Raw genomic sequence first — 24271 nt, 5'->3', positions numbered from 1 at the left:
GCAATGCGAAAGTCGGTGGCAGTAACTTCATGAACCTCAAAGGGAGAGTACAAACGAAAGGTGCTTTACTAGTTCCAGCACCTTCCGCGTCCTAGAGGATTTCAAACTAGAGACACTCCTGAGGTTGCCTCCGAGCCTTTTCGCTGCATGATCCTAGCTATATCATGTTTGGCAAAACACAATTGACCCGGGTTTCCCCCGTTCTTCTCAGCTCTTGAGGCTTATGTCATACGCATCTCAGCCATTCAGTCTCTGATTTCGTAAAAAATCCCATACTTCGCCAAAATTTTTTTATATGCACTTACAGATCTAATTCCCATTTTTTCGATCCTTGGTTAATTCATGGAAGGGTCAGGGTCAGTTAGACTCAGGTTTCGAGAAAAAAGAGCGACCAGCAATCCATTCGCATTTGCGAGTGTTTGTTAGCGGAAGGCCTGTAATTTTAGGGAGGAATATAACCGCGTAGAAGGGACTGTTCAGAATTAAACTATGATTAGAAAAGGTCCAGGGTATAATCTATTTATTCATTTACAAGACGGACGCTAATATGGAGGAAAAATTTCGGCTTATCTTGCAGGGAAAGCGGTAGAAAACTTAAACAACATGATGAGCACCGATAAACTACAACAACTGGTTCCTCTGGGTGAACTTCTTGCCTGTGTTCCAGAGGGTCAGGTCACCACAGAATCTAAATTATTATAATATCCATTTCATGTTCGATAAAGAACCAATTGGAGAACAATCTACGTTTTCTGGTTCATGGTCGCCTATTTTTGGGCTAAGTACCCAGAACCGCATGGCAGCATTCACTGTGAATCTCACTGCGCTAAAACCAAACTACCATAGGAATAAGTCTCCGGTAGCACGTATCGATTTAGCGAGTCTGTTTCTGATTAGCTTTTCGAGCTGTTTCCCGGCCGTGTCAAGCGTACAAAATAGTCGGTATGCAGACGACAGCTCAGGGTCGCCTTTCCCTTTGCTGATCAATGCAAACCTCACCAATATCTAACGAGAGGAGAAAACGTGGTCTTCCAAACACGCATTGAATGCACCAACCAGTAGGTCTGGTCGATGTTGGAACACCAGTTTGTATACCTCTACCGGGATATCATCGGGTCCTGACTGCTTGTTGTTTTTCAAAAAGGGAACTGCCTCTTCTAACTCTTTTATAGAGATAGTGGGCACTCCTCGGCGCCTTCCACATTGTTGCCATTGTACGAGATGCGCAAGGAATAGTGCTTATACAATGCGATCCACCTGCTCGGCCTTAACTGAGCAGGGTTTCTGCAGAGCCCCCATATTTCCGGATTAACAGTATATAACCGAGTCCCAACGGGTCTCCATTCATATTGTCGACCAGGTCTTGCCAGGAGCGAACATTACTTGTTGCTGCTTGTTGCACTTTAGAGTCTCTTTTTGGGTGATCTGTACCCTGTCATTGTAATACATCCGCTGAATTGTTGGGGTGGATTCGACGTTTAAAACTATGAGTCCGGTTCTTGCTGCCATTTCGAGAATTCATTTGGTAGGCGGGGTAAGGCACACCCCATTCAAGTGTCCTGGCATTGAAGTCACCCCGACCAGAATCCGCCTCTCTGTGATCAAGGTAGCGTCCTCCAGACCATCAAACCTGCGTTGAAAGTCCGGCATTGTCTGTTAAATAGACACTGAAAAACATTACCCCTAAACACCGAATCGAAACAAAGTCGTGCCCTCGGCCTTGGGGAAGAATCCCAAGGAGAGTACCATCCCGGACCCAGATGGCAGCAGTACCTGATATGTCAGGATGCCATAAAACTGGGTCCTTGTTGCCGTACTGTTTACTCATGAGCTTTAGATCAGCTTTGATCATAAGGGATTGCACTCCGGTGCATATTAATCTGTAGGATGCGAATCATGTTAATCGCGTCCTTGCTCTTTCCAGTTATGCTCTGAGGACTGGACGCCCCGAGCCTGCAGTCCGTGCAATGCTCTCATCAGACCTGCATAATACATCCCTTTTTGTTGCAGGTATTCGCTTTATAGCCTACTTGGTCGCATCTGCGGCATATTGTCCTCCTATCAGGTCCCCGGCAGGTTGCAGACGTATGCCCATAATCTAAACATCTATAACATTTAGTCGGGGCAGCCCGAATTCGTATCCTACATATTACCCAACAACTCTCATTTTCTTGCTGTTAAGAAGTTCCCTTGCTTATTGTACTGCACATGCCACTACAGCAAGCTTTTCACCTCGGGAGTTTGCAGAAATGATACCATTCTGGGCATTGATGACCTCCGGACATTCGCGGCCTCTTCTACTTAGTTCTTTTCTGTGAGGCAGTGAAGACCTCGGATTTTCATGGAGCATGTGGGCTCTAAGGTAGAAAGCAATGCTTTCTCCCCCATGACCACTTCACAGAACGTAACTTTATTTGTTGTCTTCGACGAAAACTCCACCAGCTTTTGTTTTCCAAATGGAAGACCCTTTCACCCACTATCTTCGGGTTTGATCCTATAACGGATTTCGCAAGTCTTGCCTTCCGTTGGATTAATAAGCAGAGCCGGCGGTCCAGCCCTCCTTCTTCTCCCCGCCTTTTCTTTTGGTGCTCCACCATTCGTCTTCGCGTTAATTTTAGGCAGAGGTCTTTCTGACGATGGGGCGTGTTGTTACCTCTTGTCCCTCTTTTCCGTTTTTTCCCAATTCGCTCTGCAGCGGGCTATCTACGATCCATTTGGCGCTTGCGATGCTCCCAACGGGGGGTGCGGTTACTTCTGCTTTTCACGCATCTTCTGTTGCCCCCATTTCTGCCTGTAGTACGAAATACGGTCCAGAAGTTACTCCGCCTCCAACGGCGCGTTTTTCACGCCTTTGTTGATGTTTTTCTGGAGGAACTTTGCAGATCGAATGCGCTTCATAAATGCCGAGCATTTCTTGATAAGTCTTTCTTCTTCGGCTTTTCCTAGAACAGTCAACTGCGCTCCCTCTTAGCTTATATTCGAGGCCATTTGCTCTATTTCAGCAGTTTCCACTATGCCTTTTTCCGCAACGATAGCACTGCGTGCAAAAAAGGCAACTTACGGTTCCGCTTAGACCAAAGACAATTCTTGAGATGCTGCCTCACCTTTTCCCTGGGAACAGTGTGACCAATGTAAGGTTTTTGTTTAAGGCTTGAGGGGTACTGAGTCCCCTGCTGCTTGATTTTTCGTTTGAGGATACTGGGAGTCCTAAGCCCGCATTCACCTGATGACGGACCGGACCACTTGCTAAGCAACATACTTTCTCTCTTATGATCCCCGAACCTCTTTTTTTGGTTAAAAACCCAAGTTTTTCAAACAAGTTGGCTGACGATTTCATCCAGGGCAGACGCTCTCTTTTAAAAATACATGAAGCCTAGATGAGCTTACCCTTGAACGTGACCAGTGCATTGCGAATTTACATGGCTACGATTGGTCCGGAAATGAAGCAAGAGGTGATATTGGAGATCACAATTAAGATATGTTAAGTGAAGAGTTTCAGTGAATATGCCGAAGCCAATATTGATACCTCGTTCTTTCACTTCAGAAAATCCCTCAACATCAACCAGAAGTTCTCCAGAGCTAAAATTTGCAAGACCGGATATGGTCATTGGAAGTATTCATTCCGGACAAATAGGAACGCCTCTGCTTTGCACTACATCAACTTCGGTCTCCTGAACTACAGAGACGAAGAACAAATAATAGAGATGAAAATTGTTTTTTCCTCTTAGGGAAAAGCTAGGATACCATCCATCCATAATGAGTACAAACCCACTTCGAAAATGTTGATAAGGAATAGAGGTGTATATGATTATCGGGTCATCGTCTTCCGTATAGAATTATGAAATTGTTTGCGGACGAGGTGCTCCATTAATCAGATTACTATGAACCTGAAGGAGAGTACTATCATATACTATACACACTGATGGGGTACCTCCAGACTAGAATGAGAACTCAAAGAGAAACATCGGAATCAGTAAACACCTCCACAGGCACCAGCGGAGGAGATTCATTCGGTCATCTCCTCTTTAACGCGGTGACACGGCAAGACAGTTTGTTAATCTTGGCTACTCAATAGATACGAGGAGGGTAATCAAGAACCTTTAATAAACTTGTTCTTTAGGATCGGCCTATCAAAAAAACGGTGGGATTCAGATACTCTGACTTTGAACTATTCGTAACAATATCCGTTCCGGAGTCAAGTTTTGAATGTTGGGGTTACTTCAAAGGTGGAAAAACTTCCACTTGAATACGGTAGTTATTACTAATTAATACATCGGCAAATCAGAAAAGCACGGTTTAGTATCCACTGAGCCAGTCACCTTATGTTAACTTATAAATTTAGGAGCAGAACCAAAAACGTAGGACAAAGTCCTAAATAAACACGACAGAGAATCAGCTCCTAAAAAGAATCCGGCGAAATTTCGGTCCATGTTACAACAGAAACGCGGAAGTAAGAGAAAGTTCCAAAAACATTCGGGAATTGAATAAATTCATCTATGCCAAAAGAAAACAGTGGGATGAATATATCGACCGAAGATCCATTATCGTCCGACTCAAATAAGCCGAAAATTCGCCACTTCAGGTATGAAAGTTTATTTCGAGGCCATACATTATGTCACAAACATACACAATAACATCTCTTTGAGATTTTTTGGTAACGTAGCTTCTCAGAATGAACCTTTGAAGTAAGTGGTCAATTTCTAATCATGCACTGCTGCCCCTTCGAACTGATATGCAAACCTAGAACCGTTCTGAAAAGTACTAATAAAGAACTTTCAACTGACATCCCACATGGCTATATTTAGAGAAAACACATTTTACACCCCCCACCTTTGTATGTAGTGAACCCCCCTCTTTTCTTAAACCCAATTTCCACCAAATAGCATGTCAATAGGTATAACCGATTTTGAAAAAGTCATGGTAAACAGACGAACATACAGTAAACTGATTTTTATAAAATTTTTTATTCCACAAAACCTTAAAAGGGGGCTTCCAGATAGCGGACCGAAGTAGTGAAAACCACTTTACTCATCGAACCGTAAAGAGGTTTATTGATCGAAAGACCATTCGTAGATAAGAAAGATAAAATTGGTTTTTTTAATAGAAATAGTTCCTCAGCTTCCTTCCTAGGTAGATAGGTATCAGTAGTTGTTCCGAAGAGCCCAATTTGCGCAGTGTTACACCTATAGACCAGCGCCCGTACAAACCGCCGCAATTCTGTACGCCTTTGTACGAATCTGTCCCAAAAGATCTCGGGATTGGGTCTTGAAGAGCCAAACGCCAACGACCCGGCGTGGGTGGTGAGCCTTCCCCATTTGCAGTCAGCGACTGCCAAGTAGTTGTGTGCATCGAGGAACTGTCAAAAGCAGAGACTTATGTGGCAATCCCTCGGACCGCTTACTTCTCCCTATGTTCGTATGACCAGGCACGCAGACGAGCGTGACCTTCGGGGCGTCGGCTAGTCTGTTCACTGTGCCCCTGCACTGCTCCATCTACACGGAGGATGTCGCCTTTGAGTATAAAGCCTTAAAGGTCGAATTACTGTCGGTTAGCATGTTTATGGTTCGTTTGAAACTAGGACAGTGTCTCAAACATCGCCGTGCTTTCAATATGGCCAGCATCTCTATTTGGAATATACTGGCGACTTCCAGACTTGAGTTTTTGCTAATTTTCTTTCTTCAAGGAATTGAAAAATCCTTTTGGGACACTCGAAAATATTCATATGGCAGTAATCGGCTGATAAAGCTAATTATGTATGCCTTGTGCGGATTGGATGAACCAATTCCGGCGCTCGGTGTCTTTCCAGAGGAGGTCTCCGGGTCACTCCGTTGGGGAATATAGAGCATCCACACAACCCTAGATTGAGACGGTGTTTCAGTCAGTCAGTTGTTTAATATTTCACAACCATGTACTTCGCCTTCGTAGAATAAAGTGAGAAGAGAGAAAAATTGACTACAATATCGGAAAGTTTGCCAATTTCTTATGTCTTCCGATAAGTCCTTTGTGGAATTTTAATGCAATCCGCGTAATTCAATAGTTCTCCGGTTAGTTGTGAATGAGACATTACCTACAGTAGTTCCGCACTTCGACTCCTTTTTGTTATTGAGTCAAGTTAATTTTGATAAGTACGCCCTATTTTTTAAGTGAGTGTGAGTTTTGGTTCTCATAAATCAGCGATAACATGAAAGATCCTACCTATCGACTGAAGCACGTTATTCAACCGTATGCGGAAGCATACGAATTTTTAAGACGGTGAATCCTATCTCCTAGGCATGTCTGTCTGTCATGTCAGAAATTAATTGGTCTAGTTGAAAAATTGTGATGATTCGGATAAAGGATTCACTGGCCTTTCCTTAAATTATTGAGTGAAATTAAAAACCCAAAGATGACTTAACACGGTATTTTCTCATGATCATGCCTGGATTACAAATAGTTGCAGCCCTGAAAATAATTTGCTTATGTCGAATGGGAAGGAGCTCAACTGGTACCCGATTGAATGTTCGACCTGTTTACCTAGAATCCGAGGTAGCCCTTTGACAGACAATTTTGAAAACTTTTTCTTGATTTTACCGTATTTGACTATTCTGATATATATACTTAGGTAAATACTAAGAATCGTAGACGAGGGTATCTTCATTTCAGAGACAATCAATGTCTATTCTCCCCATTTTCCTGCGGTTGAACAAGTCCTGTCGAATAAGGTCAAAATTGCTTGCCTCTCATTGGTCGCTGTTGGGTCAGCCTCTCCAGCATTTTTTTTTTATTCGAAGAGCAGATAAATAAAAGCTTTGTTGGGATCTCTACTCATTAAACATGAAAAGAAGAATTAGTCAAAATTTTAGAAGACATGGACAGGTTACTTTCAAGAAAACCAAGACAGGCTGCAGTTTCTTGGTTTAGAAAATTTTCTTTTTCCATGGGTTTTGCTAACTCCTCTTCTGAAGTTAAGATAAAGACTAATGAAAGAATTACTCAGGCATGCTTCAAATTATCATTGAAGAAACCTTATTTCTTTAATGGAAGAACCAGGCTATTGAAAATGATATGGCTGTCGTAAAATGTAGTATGTGCACAGGATGTTCGACACCAAGGTGCGCAGACTGTGGAACGTGAGCGAAGATGTTACTATTCCACCATCCAAGAAGATATTCAAAGAATCCTATAAGGTTATGCAATCCAACTTCTGTTATATCGCCAAGGGTACAAATAGATTTCAAGTCAATGGTAATATGCTGCAGTCCCACAGACCAATTCCATCTAAATCTTTGTGCCACTTTTGATCACACCTTCATCTTCGTCATCTAATGTCCAAATAGAAAGGATTTCCATATGATTTCAACTAGCAAATCCACCAGACAATAACAAAAGAGCTCTTCATATTCAACGACCACGTGTTTGACCAATATCCATTCAACATTCACTCATTAACGAAACCTCCACAATTTAATTGTGACTTCAATGTAACATGCAGCAAAGGAAACGCAACCATCTTCATCTTCATTGGCAATTTACCATTTTGCCCCGCATATCAGCGATTAATTCGATTACGACAAAACCTTCAAATAATCATTTCTAAAGTCACGATCGATTAATAAATAAATGGCGAATTGGAATATTCATGGATTTTCTGATTTCATAAAAGCAACATGGAAAAGACCATATGAAAATGGGAAGATGATGGTGATGGTTATGTAGGGGAAAGCTGGAGTTTGGAAATGAAGTCGAATGAGTACGGGAAGACTTTTTGAGGCGTATTTGATAATCGAGGTGTCAGTACCGAAGAGAGTATATTTTGGGAAAGCCTTTCCCTCCGAACTCCGAAATTTATGAATTATATGTGATTCACTTTATATTATATCTTTTCTAGTTTTCTCCCTCACTTCGATATAATAAATTTAAGACTCTAATTCCAGTTAATACTGTGAACTACCTTAGCAGAAGATCGCCTAGCAAAGTCTATAAAATGAACCACTATGAACTGCAGACCCTAGGCTTGGGTCTGAAACAAAAACCATCCCAGCATTGATGGTGGGTTCAATCATTCAACAGGTCGATGAAGTCACGAAGTCAATTGCTGAAAATATCATATATATTCAGAACGACCGCCCAAAGGTTTCTGACTAACCTAGCACTGGAACTTAGTGATTTAAGCACCACGAATCAGGGCAGCAACCTAAAATCGAGTTACAACCGGTATCCCTTCCTACTGGCAGTTCAAGTATCTCCGTAAGTTGAAAATCCACCGCAACGTCGGTAACCCATCTGCCGCGTCAGGCCTGTCATCTTTAAGTCCATCTACTGAACAGCTACCAAAGACAATGAACGTCGACTTGCGAGTATGAAGCAGACTTTGCGAAGAATCAGCGGTACAATTTGGTAGGATCAGGTCGACATAACATTGTATCCATCATGGGAAAACTACGGGAGAAGCGCCTTCCATATCCGCGATCCTGATAACTGAACTCAGTACCTAAGCCGAATGAAAACGATCCGAAGCAGAGATGCACAGACGAACGAAGTAATGATAACAAAATGTCAACCGGACCAATCTTAGTATCTACGCAAGCAGTGATTAATTAAATCGAAATTATGTAGCCAGCCTCGCTAGGAACACGATAAAAGTCCAAGAACGAAATAAATCGACGATATGTGATTGCTGTCATGTATTCTGATTTTTGCACCACAGATTGTCAGCTGTGCATTAGTAAGCTTTCTAGTTGGGGAAATACCCGAAACTACATTAAATACTGGAATGTATCCTTGCGATAAAATTCGTAACTGAAGGCAATAAAGAACTCGTCGAACATAAGTTCATAACATGTAGGTCCGCAATGCGTCACTGAGGATAGTGTCATCCAACGTGGCTCCAGAATTCTAAGGAAGTTAAGAAGGTCTTCCAAAGAACTAATTTTGGGCAAACATCCTGTCGATCTTAGTGGGATGAACTGGTAACTTCAGTAAATGGAATACTTTCTTAAAATTTGGGTAAAAAGGACAGGAATGGGACACCAAGGAGCAAGATATACCTCTGAGTATCGTTCCATTCACAACGGCTAGATTTTTGAGGAGATTAGCAAGGACAAATCGGGCAGGGTTTGCTATCATCGGATTTTCTATACAGCTAGATGTTCCTACAGCAAATAAAATCAAAGATTTAGGTGCAGACGGCAGGTGAACTTCAGATTTCACTTATCTGAGAATAGGGCAAATAGGCTTAGAGTACTGGCGGTAAACTTCGGATTTCGGCCAACTGACGTAACACAAAATAACGGACTTTGATTATTGGGAAGAAGCTAAGAGGTGGGAATTCCGCCAAGGGAAATATCAAATCCACAATGAAATGCTATTGTTAATTCTCTTTCCAGTCACCGATATGCATAAAACAGCAAAGGATAGTGTTTGTCACAAAGAAGTTGAAAAAGAAAGGAAGGCCTACTCACTTTACTGGATATATTTGGAACCGTCCGACATTTCAAGTCACACAAAGCGTGATTTTTCGCAGCGTAGGCATCGTTTAGCATTAGGAGAATTAACTAAAGGATCAGGAGGATTGAAGTAGGCAAATCGACGAGTATAAGGCCTGAAGGCTCTATAAGTCGGTTGATGGGTTGATACAAGCATAGCATGCTGGGACCGCAAAACACGTCTAAATGCTCAAGTGCCGGATTATCAATACCAAAAGTTAATATTGGGAAAGGTTGTCACCCTCGATAAACAGGCAAAGGACTCCACAAGTAGGGATGATTCCAGCTTCAGATACCACCACATAAAAAAGCCTAGAGGTAATCGCTTAACTGAATCTTTGATGTTAGACTGCGCTTCAAACGCGATAGTCAGCTATGAATGTGGGAAAATAGTTCGAGCCACCTCTGCGTAAACACGAGACCATATGATGAATTATTGTTATCACGTCCTTATCCCCCCCCCAATCTTTGCCTTCCGCACTACTATATCAGTTTTACCTGCACGACGAGCCTGTTTGGTTCCCTATCACTCATTTTCTCTCACCTTCTGCAGTGTTACTTGCATTTAGCCTTCATTTATGGGAGGCTTGGTTCGATAGGCCCCAAATCTCTAGATTACGGAAAGCGCGAGGGTGTATTTTGCAGGGGTGTATTTTGCAGGAGAGCTTCAAAAATCAGTCCTTTCTCTCAAATACTTATAACTTTTATTCAATAGGCGACTATAGAGTGCGTCAGCTATATCCGTTCTTGTAACGAGCCTGCGGGCAACCGTCCCAAGGTCGTGGTACTCCAAGTACAGTCCCTGTTCTATGACGGGGATGTTTACGGAGCGGGGAGAACCGAGAAACCACGCGAGATGCTTGATGATGCTATAGATTTCCCTGCGCCTGTTGTATTGGATTGACGGAGGAGGGTAATTACAACGAATTCCAGGTTCTGATTAAGTTGACACTAGATATGCCAATGTCAGTGGTTCGTCGTCTGTTAAATTTTCCGGAGTCATTATAGACTTGAGAAGGAATTCGAAAGATGCTGACATTGTTGCCAATGAGAATGGTTCTAAGCATATTCGTCATGAGAAATCTGCTAGAGACTTGGGTGGGCATCTTGATTTGATGCATCGAATTACCAACTAGGCCCTAAGGCAGGGAATAAAAGTCTGATAAATGCTTTTTTGAGGCTACCAGGACAAAGCGTGTTGGAAGAACCAATCCGCTTTTGTCATAATTGAAAAAAAAGTTGCGTACAAAGTTTTCCCCACTGGGGATGCCAACGTTAACTGGCATGGGAGTCACTGGGTTGGTTCTACTCTCATTGCCACTGGATTATTATGGAAAAAGGATAGAAATTATTTTTGAATATTCTAAAAATGGAAGCTCATTCAGGGAGCCATACATTTTTCAGCAGGATCAGCACCATTTTGAATTAATTTGGTTTAATATCGGCTACTTGAGGAAGTCAATATTTTTTTAGTTAAAAGGATTATGGCCTTCTAACAGCTCAGGTTTGAATCAATGAACGAATGGATTCCTGCAGTTGGAGAATGGATGAAAAAGACACAGAAAATCTCGGCTATCTAATATAGTGTCATTAAGGAGCATTGTTGCCTAGCGCCAGCCAGGAGAGTCTAGTGAGGTTCAAGTCCGCGCACTTTAAACCAAAGTTCGAAACTGTGTTGTAAGCGTAAGTAAGTACGTAAATAAGAAGATCTGTCAAATGGAGTATATGAAAATTATTCCAGACTACAAAAACTCAAAACAAATACTTGTATTAGTCTGGATTTAGTTGGTATACCTAGAAGTCCAGCTACAATAAACTGGCAACCTTTTTCAGAATACCAACGAATTCAAATCGCACTTTTACGCTAGTACGCTACCGAATCAAACGTACGGACAGGCTCAATAGCATCCACACACATTTGGAGTGTGACAAAAAGGTCTAAATCATAAGGCATGCTTGACGCATCTGAATTTCCACAAAGACGATTGTCTTTGGACTTTGGATGGATTGGACTTTGATGAATTCAATTAAAGGTAGTCGTTTCAGCATGTGATTCTAGTACAAGTTTTATATGGCTGTTGTTCCCGCTTGATGAAGTGTAGCACGTTAACCACACCTACGCGCCATTGTTTCCAGTTCAGAACTTCCTGAGGCACTGGCATTCCTCCTTTACGAGGGCGCGTTGACGCACTCGTCGACCATCTTGGGAGAGTGGGTTCCACTGCAAGACGTAGCATTGTCGCCCTTACTTAATCGGCCACCTAGCCACCGCTACTGTTGGCAGTTATCTGGACAAAGGAACAACTCAGTGGAACCACGCCGGATTAGTTGATGATAGTACAAACAACAGTATAAATGAAGATGTTTGCTCAACTCCCGCAAACCATTCAAAGCTAAGGTTTGGTGTATTTAGTGGTCTACAGGTTTCCTGTTCTGACGCCCTTGAATAATTGATAACTTTCTTCGAAAGAACAAGGAGACTTACATATAAGGAAATATAATTTTAGAGTTTACTTGATTGCTCTATATCTCCAGGAATAGGGACAACGTCGGGAGGGAGGACCCAGAATACGTTGTTTCTGAAAAGACAAGCTTTTTTCTGGTGTTCGTGTAGAATAATTTTTATAGACTTGGGATATTCGTAGCAGGGTCTATAAATTCGAAAAATTTCGATTACCGTCAAATATTTAATAGGACCCTAGAAAGCACATGTGCAGGTGCTACCTTCTACTGGGACCCCTGCACCTCTCTCTGCTAAATCATCATATCAAATACACCGTATCGCGTAGTGCTGTGGAAAATATCCTAGACGAAGTACCTCGAGAATTATCGGCGTTCGCAGCAGATTACGACGACTTAGGCAAATCGTGCTCTAAGAGGTATTTCGCGATGGGCTTTTTTAACAGAGCAGCGTGTTAAAAAAAACTTCCATTAAAAGCGTTTGAGTAAAGTTGTGTTGATATAAATAGAAAATCCAAAAACAGTTTTCTTTTACTTTACTAAAAAACATTATTTATTAATTCATATATATGCATATTTCGGCGACTACCTGTCGCCTTCCTCAGTGATTAGGTTTGGATTCAAACCTAAGTTCAGATCAGAGTCGGTGTGGGAGTATTCTCGAATATGCACAGTATCGCTGAGTCGTGCTGTTTTTCGGGATTCGACAAGCAAGTATTCCAAGCGGAGGTACTGCCAGACTGACGGCCTATTGTGCTGGTCGACAACCAGGTTATTCAGGCTTTGTACTCAGAGGTGACATCATCCAGGCTGGTGTGGTAGTGCAGAGACACGGTAAAATTCTGGGTGGCATGGTCAAAGTCGCCTTCGTCGAGGAGACGGACAGGCCAAGTGGGGTTCCATTCATGACAGTTCCTCAGTGGTTGCAGTTGGCGTCCCGCTTCTAACGGTGAAGGATGAGATCAACTCGCACTATTTGGCAGCTGCTGACTTCAAATGGCAAAGATTCATCTCTTATGTTAAGCCAAGGAGGATTTGACCCTCCTATAGTATAACAAAACTTAACCACGTGAGCTTTCAGTTCATCTACCCTACGATGAGCGTAAAGAGCAAACAATCAAACGATCCACCAGAATTGAAAAGCCTTTCCTATCATTACAAATGGCGCCCAATGTGGGGCCACTTTACTCACAATCAAATAATATTAAAGCGAAGTCTGCCGGAAATATAATCCATGGCTTTCTCTTAATTAGTCATGCCAGAGGAGTTAGAAAGTTTTTCGCCTCCATAAATAATCGAGACACTTGCTTTCATTCCCTTTTGCTTCTGGTATTGCGCCGTGTGACTTGTATGCGGGTTTTGGCTTTAATTGGGGTTTTAAGCCTCCTCAAGATCTGCGCGCAGGATGCTTTAAATTTTGGGGAATGAGGTATTAGGATCCGATGTCCCAAGAAACCTGCATGATGGTTTCGAAGCATCTGTCAAAGGGCACACTAGCAGATCTAAGCGATTCTTAGTCGCCAATTTGCCATGGTGAAGTAGGAGTCTGGTCTTGTGGATGGTAGAAACCAAGTAGGATTGATCATTTGATCGCCATCCTGCCTCTATCCTCTCCAATTTTTATGTTCATAACAGTCTAATCGCCTTTGCGCTAATTGAAACATATTTGACCGATTATGGATACCTTCACGTCTTCTTAAGTTATAATTTGATCCCGCCTGAATTTTGGTTAAACCCATTCCTGTACGACGTTATCTAAATATGGAATTCCGTGATTGTGTGACCATTTCTTCCGCTAATGGGTAATACAGCTACATGGCCAAATTGTAAGCATTAAAGTATCCAACGGAGCATTCTCTTTGGATCGGCTAATGAAAACGATTCCTTTCACCTTATCTACCGTGTGCGCATGGATGGAGAACACCCCCTTTTTCACTGTCTTCAAACTAGTTGAGAGCAATTAATACCCTTCTAACCAAGTTATTCATCAGTGAAATCCAACAGTTCAGACATCTTGTTATTGAAAAATGAAATTTCTTACTCTCAAAGCCACCAGTTCCACGTTTCTGGTCTCCTGCTCTAAGTCCTTACTCCTCCAGCGCTTTTGCCGCCCATTTTGTTAACGTAGCCGAAAAGGTTCACCTACTAGCACCTTCAAATGTTGACTTATAGATGTCCCCCTTAAGGGCATACATTTATACGACACCCAATCAGCTCCTGTTCTCTACCACCAATATCAGAATGGTTTCCGAAACAGCCACTCACCGATTGTTAAACTATTCTCAGTGAAGTAGATTCCAGAAAAATGCTGGGAATACAAAAACCGACGAACACAAAATTCTGGCTGATCTACAAGAACTGCCTTAGAATTTATAAAAAAGCAGTTAAGACTGTCTGGAGGAGGCCCTAGCTACACTTCTGCCAATCCATCGTCAACTTTAGGGACTCGGCAAAAATCAGAAAGATTTTGTCCAAGGAAGGCAGACCTGCGTTTTTCTGAGGACATCGGACAGGATTTGGCAGCTACTGACTTCAAATGGCAAAGATTCACCTCCTACGCTAAGCCAAGGAGGATTTGACCTTCCTATAGTATAACAAAACTCAACCGCGTGAGCTTTTGGAGTTTAGCATTACGGCAGTTTTGCACAGTGCACTGGTCTAAAGTGGACCATGCCAATAGAAGCGATTTACCCTACAATTTGCACTTTTGAAGTCGGTATAAACTATCATGCGGACATTAGATAAAATATTCTTTGGCTGTAGGGAAGGGGAATTGTTATCGTTCGAAGTTTTTATGAATTAACTGTGAACACTTGAGTCAGCTAAATTCTGCGGCTTTCGTTCTGTCCATAGCAGTGACACTCTTAGGAGTTGTGTGAGGAAAACGATGCGTAAAAACTCAAAATAATTATTGAAATCAAGTGCGGCCAGAATGTTTTAAAGTAGCAAAGCAACTTCGTCTAGTACGCAGCTCTCTCGATAGAGACAAGTTAACCAAATTAGTTTCACCAAATGGGTGGAACATGCGCTACTTGTACAGACCGAATGCTGCTGAGGAGTTAGCCGATACCCTGTCCCAGGGCTGATGTAACAGGGTTGCAAGAGATGCGATGGACAGGGACCGGTTTCCTGGAGAAGAGCCGCTGCACCATATATTATAGCGGCCATCCAGTAAACCATGTGCTCGGAGTAGGTTTCTTAGTCAGCCAAAAAATGAAACCTGATGTTATCGGCTTTGAAAATATAAGCGAAAGGCTATGCACTCTGCGCTTGCGAGGCAAGTTTAGAAATGTAAGCCTCATTAACGTTCACGCCCCTACAGAGGAGACTGCAGAGTCGGAGAAGGATACCTCCTACGAGGCAGTTGAGCGGACCCTCGAAGCCTGTCCCAGATATGATATTAAAATCATACTTGGGGATTTTAACAGCCAAGTAGGGATGGAGCCCGTATTCAATCGGACCATCGGCCCCCATAACTTACATAGGGATACCAATGATGACGGAGTGTGGATTATTCAGTTAGCAGTATCGCACGAAATAGTTGTTGGAAGTACCTGGTCTGCGCGGAATGCGGTTCACAAATGTACATTGGGCCTCTCCAGATGGGACCACTTTCAACCAAATTGACCACGTATTGATTGAACGCCGCCACCTTTCAGCCTTGATGAATGTCAGAACATATGGGGGGGGGGGGGGTTAATATAGACCATTATTTCGTTGGCATAGTGTTCCGAGCTCGAATTACCATCTACAATCCCCTCTGACAATCAGGTGACAGTGAATACCAAGCCATTCACAACACGGCCCTCCGCAACACCTATCAGGGCGAATTTAATGCCGCAATAACCGCAGTCAACAGAGATCCCAGAGGTGAAGCATCAACAAATGATCTTCACAATCACCTGAGGAACGTTATTATTGATACGGTGACAAAGATACTTGGCGCCAACCGGAAGAAAAGTCAGAACGGCTGGTTTGACGATGAATGTAAGCTAGTTACGGAATGCAAGTATGCTGCATTCTCAAAGGAGGCGGGTACGCGCGGAGGCTTATCACGAACTCCGTCGAGGGGAGAAGCGACTTCACAGATGGAAAAAGGAAGCCTGGGAGAACCGACGGGTCTGTGAACTCGGAAAATACAGGGAGCAATCGCAAATCAGCAGGATGAAGCCATATGCACCTCGATGCTCATCCTGCCGAGACAAAGAGGGAAATCTGATTTCCGACAGTATGGGCATTTTGGAGCGATGGATTGAGTACTTTGATGAGCTACTGAACAACCAGAACATCGGCGAGTTGGTGGTCCCGCCAAATGAAGACGAGGAACAAATGCTGCCACCAGCATGCATAGAAGAAACACATTTAATTAATATATAAATGCCTTGGAACTTCCTTCGAATCTATCCTTTCAGAACATAATCTAATCCATATTGCAGTCTAACTTTTTTCCATATCTCCCCTATTCAGTGCCGAATAATAGTTATAATATCAGTATCTAGTATCTACTAAGTCATCTTAAGTATTCCGCTCTTTTACAGTACTTACAACTTTTTTACACTTATCTATTCAACGAGGCATGTTAAACCTTTTAAAAATTTGTTGTTTTATTTATTCAAGGCTGATTCATACATCTCAGAGTCTGGGTCTGAACTTTGATTGCAAACACTCCGCACGATAGTACCCAAATGGTTATGTACAACAGCAGGAAAGCCGCATCTTGTAGACTTACAAATTCGAAAATATCTTATTGTACTGCTAGGCCAATGTTGCTGCCGCCATTATTATTATTTTCATTGTAAAATTGTATGAGTTACACGTACAAGTGGCCGCTAACAGCCCCGGTTGCGGGGACGAGCCTATTTTTGCATAATCGGATCATGGCAAAATCACAATAAATCGACACTACAATGGTGCCAACAATACGTTGCAACTTGTTTTCGCTGAAAATACCTTGGAGGAGTATCTGAATATTTATTGAATATTGAGCAAGGTGCGATGTTGCTGGAATTCGAGCCCATAAGTCTTCGGGAATTACAATTACATTACATTACTTCAGGTAGTTGTCAAAGGTATTTAGCATTGAATTCGCAAGTAGGACGCTGAAGAATTTGCACTTACCTTTGTTCTGTAGAGAGGATTATTGAAGTCCCAATCAGGTGCGACGAACAAGTATCCACATTTCGAGACCTTACGCGAAGCCTGAAAGTGGAAAAGACAAAATAGAACGTGGTTAATTCGGGTTTTTTGAGCCCCATTTACATCGACATCTACATCTAGCCTAGTCTAACTATTTTCTATTGTCTATGAGGAAAATTAGTCAAGAAGGCTGTAACTAAATGAATATAAGGTCAGATATGTAGGCATTTATTGTTTCGCTGGAAATAAAGACGTGCTGCTGATCAGGGGCCCATTTGAAGCCTTCCAAGCTCTACAAACACTGGGCTATGTACAACGACTACAAATTAGTTTGTCTATCGACCATTTCAATTAAATCCAATTAGAAGGACTTGCTGGCTGGAGACAGTCTACAATAGCAACCAAGAAACGAATATAAATCAACACGAAGGTGAACGCAATAGATACATTAGAATGGAGGCCCAACACTGGCGAATCGTCTCCATATGACGCTTTATCGCGCCCCACTATCCAATTAGCGCAGTTTTGTAACTGCCACGCTTATTACCAAATTCCTTCAAATGAACTTTTTCCTTCATATCCACACATACGTTTTCAATCTTTTTTTTTCCTGCTTCCTACATGTTTTTCAATTTGTATCTTTTTATTATACTATCAGCATCGTTGCAATAAAAATCTTTTCAATGAATGATTGTAAATATTGATTCCTGGTGATATTGAGACTTTTTTATCGGAAAGTTCTTCAATATCTGTGCAAATAATTGGCATCCAACAGGTAATCCGTTACAATGTTAGTAAGGTGCTTCGTGGAAGATGGAAAAAAAACCAGAAGATATTACGGTGAAAATTATGTAACGGATTGCGAAAGTGCCATGTTCTCAGCATAAAAAAGATAGTGAAGAGAAAAGAAGTTAACTGTCCAGCATGTGGTCGACGCTGCGTTTGCCTTCATGGGAAGAAAACTGCACTTTTTTGTGGAAGACTAATTAGGTGTTAATTTGAGGAAGATATTGATTATTACGATTGGAGAAATTTGACTGTTCCGTTTGATTTTTTGTTGGCTCTGTTTGGATTAGTAATGAGAGTTGGGGTAACGACATGATGCAATTGTGATTTTCAGAGGAGGATATGAGCGAATAACTGTGGACTTAATCCCCATTTTTCTTGCATATATGGTATCAAATGCTCTCAATGTATTCCTGCATCTCCTCCCCTAGACCTCCACATTAGATATGTTGCAGCGTGCAGTGCCGTCAGACTACGTGAGTCCGGATGTTGGGCAGCGAAGTCTACGACCACAGCAACATGCTAGATGAAATACCTCGGGAAATCTGGGCATTCCCCACGGACTATGTCACACGCAAGTTGAACTTCACGAGAAACTTTGCTGTGGACCTTCCAACCAGGGCAAAATGGAAGACCGGCAGCGTGTTGCAAGACTATGACACAGTATTCTTTACGGACGGATCAAAGATGGCCTACTCACACTACCTAGCAGCCGCGGGCCTGAGATGGCGAAGGCTTACAAGCTGTGCCAAGTCAAGGACAGTTTGGCTCGCTTATAACATAGCTCGATCACGAGAGCTCCTGTGCCAGACGCGTGCAAATGCATTCAAGATTACGGCGGTCTTCACGGGGCACTGGCACATAGGGGATAATGCCGCTAGGCTCGGCATACCCTACAACTTGCATTGCCGAAGCTGCGGAGAAGGAGAGGAAACCCTCATGCACTTTCTCTGCGATTCCCCAGCTCTGGGTAGAGTCAGGCTGCGGACACTGGGTAAACCATTCTTTGGGGGCCTCAGAGAGATTTCTAGCTGCACGGTGGAAGAGCTGCTATCCCTCGTGAATGCTACGAGCTGGCTTTGAAGATCCGAGCCGACTGGACTCTGCCTTCCTGCTCCCATAACAACAGTCACGGTCTTAGGAGTTTGTGGCATCAAAACGGCGCACCAAAGCGCTAATTGGGCTCCTCGGAGCGGCCACTGACCCTACCACGGTATCAGTGACATACCCGCTCACAGTTGTTTAAATTTCATTCCTTCATTGCCTCTATGGTTACTTCTTCCATATACAAGAGATCCTAATAACTACGAATAACTACATTTCCACCGGATCGCGGAATATGATTTTAAACCCTTGCAAATTCTCACACCCAAAGCTAGGATCCCCTAATTGGTTCCATTCCTCCATTTGGATTACAGCTGTAGGCAAACTAGAAAGAAACCGCATGTCTTTTGCTTATCAAATTTGTTTGCCGCGTCCTTTCCTCTTTCTAAAATAGATTGTTAACGGTTCATCTACCATGTTTTCAGCAAAGGATCAAAAAATCAACCAGATTTGGCTGTGTGTACTCTAATTGGCAATTGTCATCTGCTCAAGTTTGTCCATACCATAATAAAGCTTCACTAAAATTGTTGGCAACACCCAACTCGAGTTCATCGTTTCATCCTTGAAAAAACGAACCTTATGATGGTGAAGTGTTCTTTCCAGGAGTCGATCGTTAGCGTCCTTCACAGGACCATGGAAAGGTGTGCCACTGCATGCATCGTTGTAACGCCTGCTGCGGTACCACGCTATCTGATGCAATTCAGTTGCTGCATCAACACACGGCGACTTTGGCGTCGATTCAACATCCTGTTTCAAAATCGCCGTCAATACTGCCCCCACAAGCTGCTGCTTCATCGAGCACCAGCGTAGCCTCAGCTCCTGAGATGCCGCTGACTGGCTCTGCTCATACCTTGCCGACGACTGCGGCCAACAATATTGGCGCCATACTCAAGTCGCCCTGGTCGACTAATGGTCTGCCTCTATCTGCCATGCACTATTCCGGTTTGTCTATAAAAGATTGTATCAACCCGACGACGTTCGCTAGCCAACTGAAAAATCGTCTTCCATCCGAAGGACATGTTTAGCATCGGTGCACTACGCACTTCTGACGATTGTCCTACGGTTGCTGCATTAACACCACCACACGCTTCCTCCTGTGTATCATCGACGCCCGCCACCACGTGCGATGAAATTCTGGCCTATATCAGAAGCAAAACCAAATCAACTTTGTCACCTCTTTCCTGTGTGAAGCTGACAAAGGATGGCTCTCCTGACCGAGTGATAGCTTCCTTCAAAGTGACATATCCCCACGACTTCGATGCTATCGTCCAATCTCCCTTTTGGCCAGAGGCTGTCCTCGTCAAGCCTTATCAGAGAACTAAGCTTCGTGAAAATTTCCGGCCCGCCCGCCTGCCTCGCCGAACTCGAATGATTCCGATAACGCTACACTCTTTTATCAAAACGTAAGTGTCTAAGGACCAAACTGTTTGCCTTAGCATTCCAACATCATGTCATCTGCATTTCTGAAATCTGGCTGGATGACAGTATTTTAGATTCTGAGCTCCTCCAAGGTTACTCTGCCTTTCGTTGTGACAGAGACTGCGCTGCGCTTGGCAAGACAACTGGTGGAGATGCCTTATTAGCTGTTAAGTCCCCTCTCCGTCCCGAAATCATCTTCATCAGTCAACTGGATCCCCCTCCTCTCTCCACTCAACACCTTCTATACCATTTTATCTGATCTTCTTCCTTGTTATGTTCCCTCCTCTCCGAAGTGCTTACGCTCTTACCCCGTCTGGTTTACCACGAACTGCGAAGAAAAAGTTCCTGTCTTTTAGCAAGGGGGACGATTAAGTGGGCGATTCAATATAAATAGACTAAACTTGCTACTTTCCTATGCAGGTTTTAGTAACGTAAATAATAAGGCTGTCCAAAAGGTACTAAAAAAATTTAAGATTGAAGAGTTGCGTTATTGAACGGATAGTATGTGCTATAAAACCAAAGATAATTAAAGAAAAATTAGAGGGGACAGCCAGCTTATCAGAAGAGCTGTCAGAGATATGTCCTCAAGCGCAGCTGCTTCCCGGGAGGAGGCAGAGGCTAGAACAGGAGTGAATGACGTGCTGGTATCAGTTACAGCTCTATTCGCTCACTACGAAAACCAAAACACCGAACTTAAGCTTGCCTTGACTGAAATTAAGCTAACCCCGAGTGGCGTTCTTAGCGTTTCTTCCTGGATGTTACACGATATCAACCGACGCCATGCAGGTATTGTTGCGTGTTTTTCCTCTTCAAATTGGGGTAGACCGGTGTGCTACAGCCTATAGGATCAGGGGCGATGTACCTTTGCTCAAAAGGTATTTAGTAAGTGGTGATCAGCTGGAACGAAAGGGAAGAAGTTGGGTCACAAATGAGTACGGGAAATGCGTGTCTATCTTCCTCTAAGTTCTATCCTAGACTTTGAGCTGGAGATCGACTTCCTCCTGACAGGGCGTGGCAGTTTGAATGGGTTTCTCTTCTCGCGGAACTTCCAGCCAGGGTTGTGTTTTGTGTGGGTTCTGTCTGGCCAGCGTATATGCATTCACAAACTGGAGGACGTGGGCGTTTAAGTAGTGATATCTATGATTTTGGTTAGGGCCTTGTGATAAGCCCCGATGGTCTAAAACATACGTGCGTCGTGTCTTTCTGTAATGAAAGAAGATCCTCGACGGATGGCCATAGCGGCCGTGGTGGGCAGCCACTAGCTCCGTTTGTTTTGTATTAGGGTTATCTTGTAAGGTCTTATGTGTTTTATACGCAAGGTGGTAGTCGATTTGCAGAAGGGGGCACCGGCCTGATTACAGTTAAGCCATTGGGAAGTGCCTGCGGGGGTGGTGTACAAATTAATCCGCGTCCAAAGAGGATCGTTGGATTATGCCCACACGGTGGGTACTAACGTTAAAATCCCTGGAACTTCATGTCCGGAGAATTGTGGACTACTTCAACTGAGTTTACCACAAGAAGAATTAATCAGAATAATTATTGATACTTTTTAGCGATAATTCCAAAAGCGACTGTAGCATGGTATTGGAGTTTGCTTGGAGTCGTATGGTCTTTACGTGTGATTTAGCCAGCCGGTTGTCTCTAGTAATTTTTAAGTGAAGCGGTCGGTAATCTGATAAGTACGACTATTGGTAAAATAGCATTCAATCTACAATTGGAGCATAGAATATAAAGAGCTCGGTAGTTAAACAAGTGTAAAATTATACTACTCACTGGATATCTAACTTCTACAATGCCATATCGAGAAACATGTGGGTGTTATACAACTTATCAAAAAAAGGACTGATTGCATGTACCACGAAAATGGGGACCATACTACAAAAATTGACTTACCTCACAAGCTATGTAGATGTATAGCACACTTTTTATGCAACTGCCCGGATTTAATGAGATGAAGGCAGCGTAATCTTTCCTGAAAGGTCTCAGTGATGCCTTTGGAAGCATAGCAAAAATATATGACAAATACTTAAAATTCACGTCAGTTAATAGCAGGCTGACCTAAGAGTTCGACTGTTTTTGGTTACCAGCACAGGATTGGAAGGATAAGGAAGCTCCGGAGACTTTCGAAAATGACCGCTTCTAGCAAACCAACCAGTCTTTTTTTTTACAAGATGTCTCTTGTATCAGGCGCGTCCCCATTTGGCGGATAGGGACATTGAACTATTGATGTGGAAACATATATACACATTGATGTGAAGATATGAGCTCTAGCAACGGGCCAAATTGGCTATAGAAAGGGCATCTTGTATTCAACACGAAGAATAAAGTAAGAAAGCAACCAATGGTGCAGTACCGTCGGCTTTTAGAAGAGAACAAGCGGATTCGTCGGTATCTTTTGACCCCAATACCTCGTGGAGGCTGTCGGGGCATCTTTGCCTAAAACGTTATTGAAAGGAAAGACCACCAACGTACAGAGCATGTTCAAAGGACTTGGTCTACACAGGAAAATTACCAGAATTGGCGAAAACAGTAGCTGTCCCCACAAAATGACGATAGAGAACACAGAAAGTTACCCAATCATCTTTCGCTGGCATTTTGAACAACGCTGAGTAACTTAAAGTAATTCGACCAGAGGAAGGAAGAAGCAGAAGCAAGTCCCGATCAGATGATACTCCAATTTTCAAGAAAGGTGTTCCTTCCGGGTAAATGTCCTATGGAAAGTTAAAACCTATCCTCAACTAGATGTGGATGCCTCGGTGGCTAGAATAAGGACACAGAGGGGCGACAAATTCAAGTGATTGTAGAACTGCAGACAATGGACATGCAAAACCAAGTAGTCGGAAATATTTTAGGGTAAAAAGCAACGTATTCCACGGTTCTATCTCTCTATATACTCGAAACAATGATGGAGTGTAGAAATTTGAATTGGGCGACTAACAAAGACGATCTTCATAGAGAGCTAGTGAGTCAGTTCGATCTATAGGAACTAAAGGACTCCGCTATAAGAAGCAATATAAACGTACACCGCGGATCACAGGCAGCCACAAACTCATTGTGGTAAACCGCTCGCGAAAGGAGGAAATAAAGTCCTCCAACTCGACATGGTAAAAGTTGAATTGATTGTCTGCAAGTTCCGATAGAAGCTAAGGTTGACTTGAAGTTTCGAATGTCAAAAGTACGGCCACTTAGCTAAGTCTGCACAAGCCACTAAAGAAGGTCGAATTCCTGCGGAAGGAATCGATCACCAATGACCTTTGCCTACAATTTAAATGGTTTGTTCAAGTCTTGTGGTAAAGGAACAAATCGTGAGGACAAAGTTCCTGGGCCCATTGGTACCCTTGACCTCCACTTACCGATAATTCCTTTACTTTCGCAAAGGGAGAATGCACTCAGCAACTTACTTCACGTTTCTCAGCAGTACAATCGCACACACACTATTCAAACGTATTAACCAAAACTTTGCGTTTAGGGATCACTAAGTGATTCTCTGCGAGGATATACCAATAAAGGAAAGGTGGAACAAAAAACAATGTAATAAAGCCAGAACAAAGATGACAGAACTCCAAAACCGTTGATTCGGAAATGTTCAGGGTATCTTACTCTAAGGAAGTACTGAAACCTAAGCCCAACCAAGTATGGGATACTTCTATGGCAGGATGGCTTTGATGGAAGAGTGTATTTGTAGAACTGAATACGTAACAAAGAGAAGGAGACGCTAGCACAGTCAAAGGATAGCAAATCTTCACAGAAAAAAGCAGGACACATAGGAAGCCTTAAGAGTGATGCTGAGAAAAGGCATATAGGAGAATAATCGCAGCTACAAAAAGCGATTATTCAATGAAACCAACATAGGTCCTAGGATAGAACCCATAGGATAGTTTGGCCAAATTTAAAGGGCAAAG

At 42.9% G+C, this 24271-nt stretch overlaps 1 protein-coding gene across 4 annotated transcripts in view; it reads right to left on the bottom strand.

Annotated features, from left to right (window-relative positions):
- Nucleotides 1–24271, bottom strand: part of LOC119650642 (protein outspread) — a 466010-nt gene that overhangs the window by 295099 nt on the left and 146640 nt on the right. For all 4 annotated transcript variants that reach the window (XM_038053565.1, XM_038053567.1, XM_038053566.1 and 1 more), the window contains one exon: nt 17043–17123. In XM_038053565.1, coding sequence (XP_037909493.1) covers nt 17043–17123 — 81 coding nt within the window. The remainder of the gene's footprint in view (nt 1–17042; nt 17124–24271) is intronic.

This window comes from Hermetia illucens, chromosome 3, assembly GCF_905115235.1.
Source record: "Hermetia illucens chromosome 3, iHerIll2.2.curated.20191125, whole genome shotgun sequence".
In the NCBI taxonomy this organism is placed as follows: domain Eukaryota; kingdom Metazoa; phylum Arthropoda; class Insecta; order Diptera; family Stratiomyidae; genus Hermetia; species Hermetia illucens.
The sequence above is the reverse complement of the archived record's forward strand: the minus strand, read 5'-3'. Positions and strand labels throughout refer to the sequence as shown.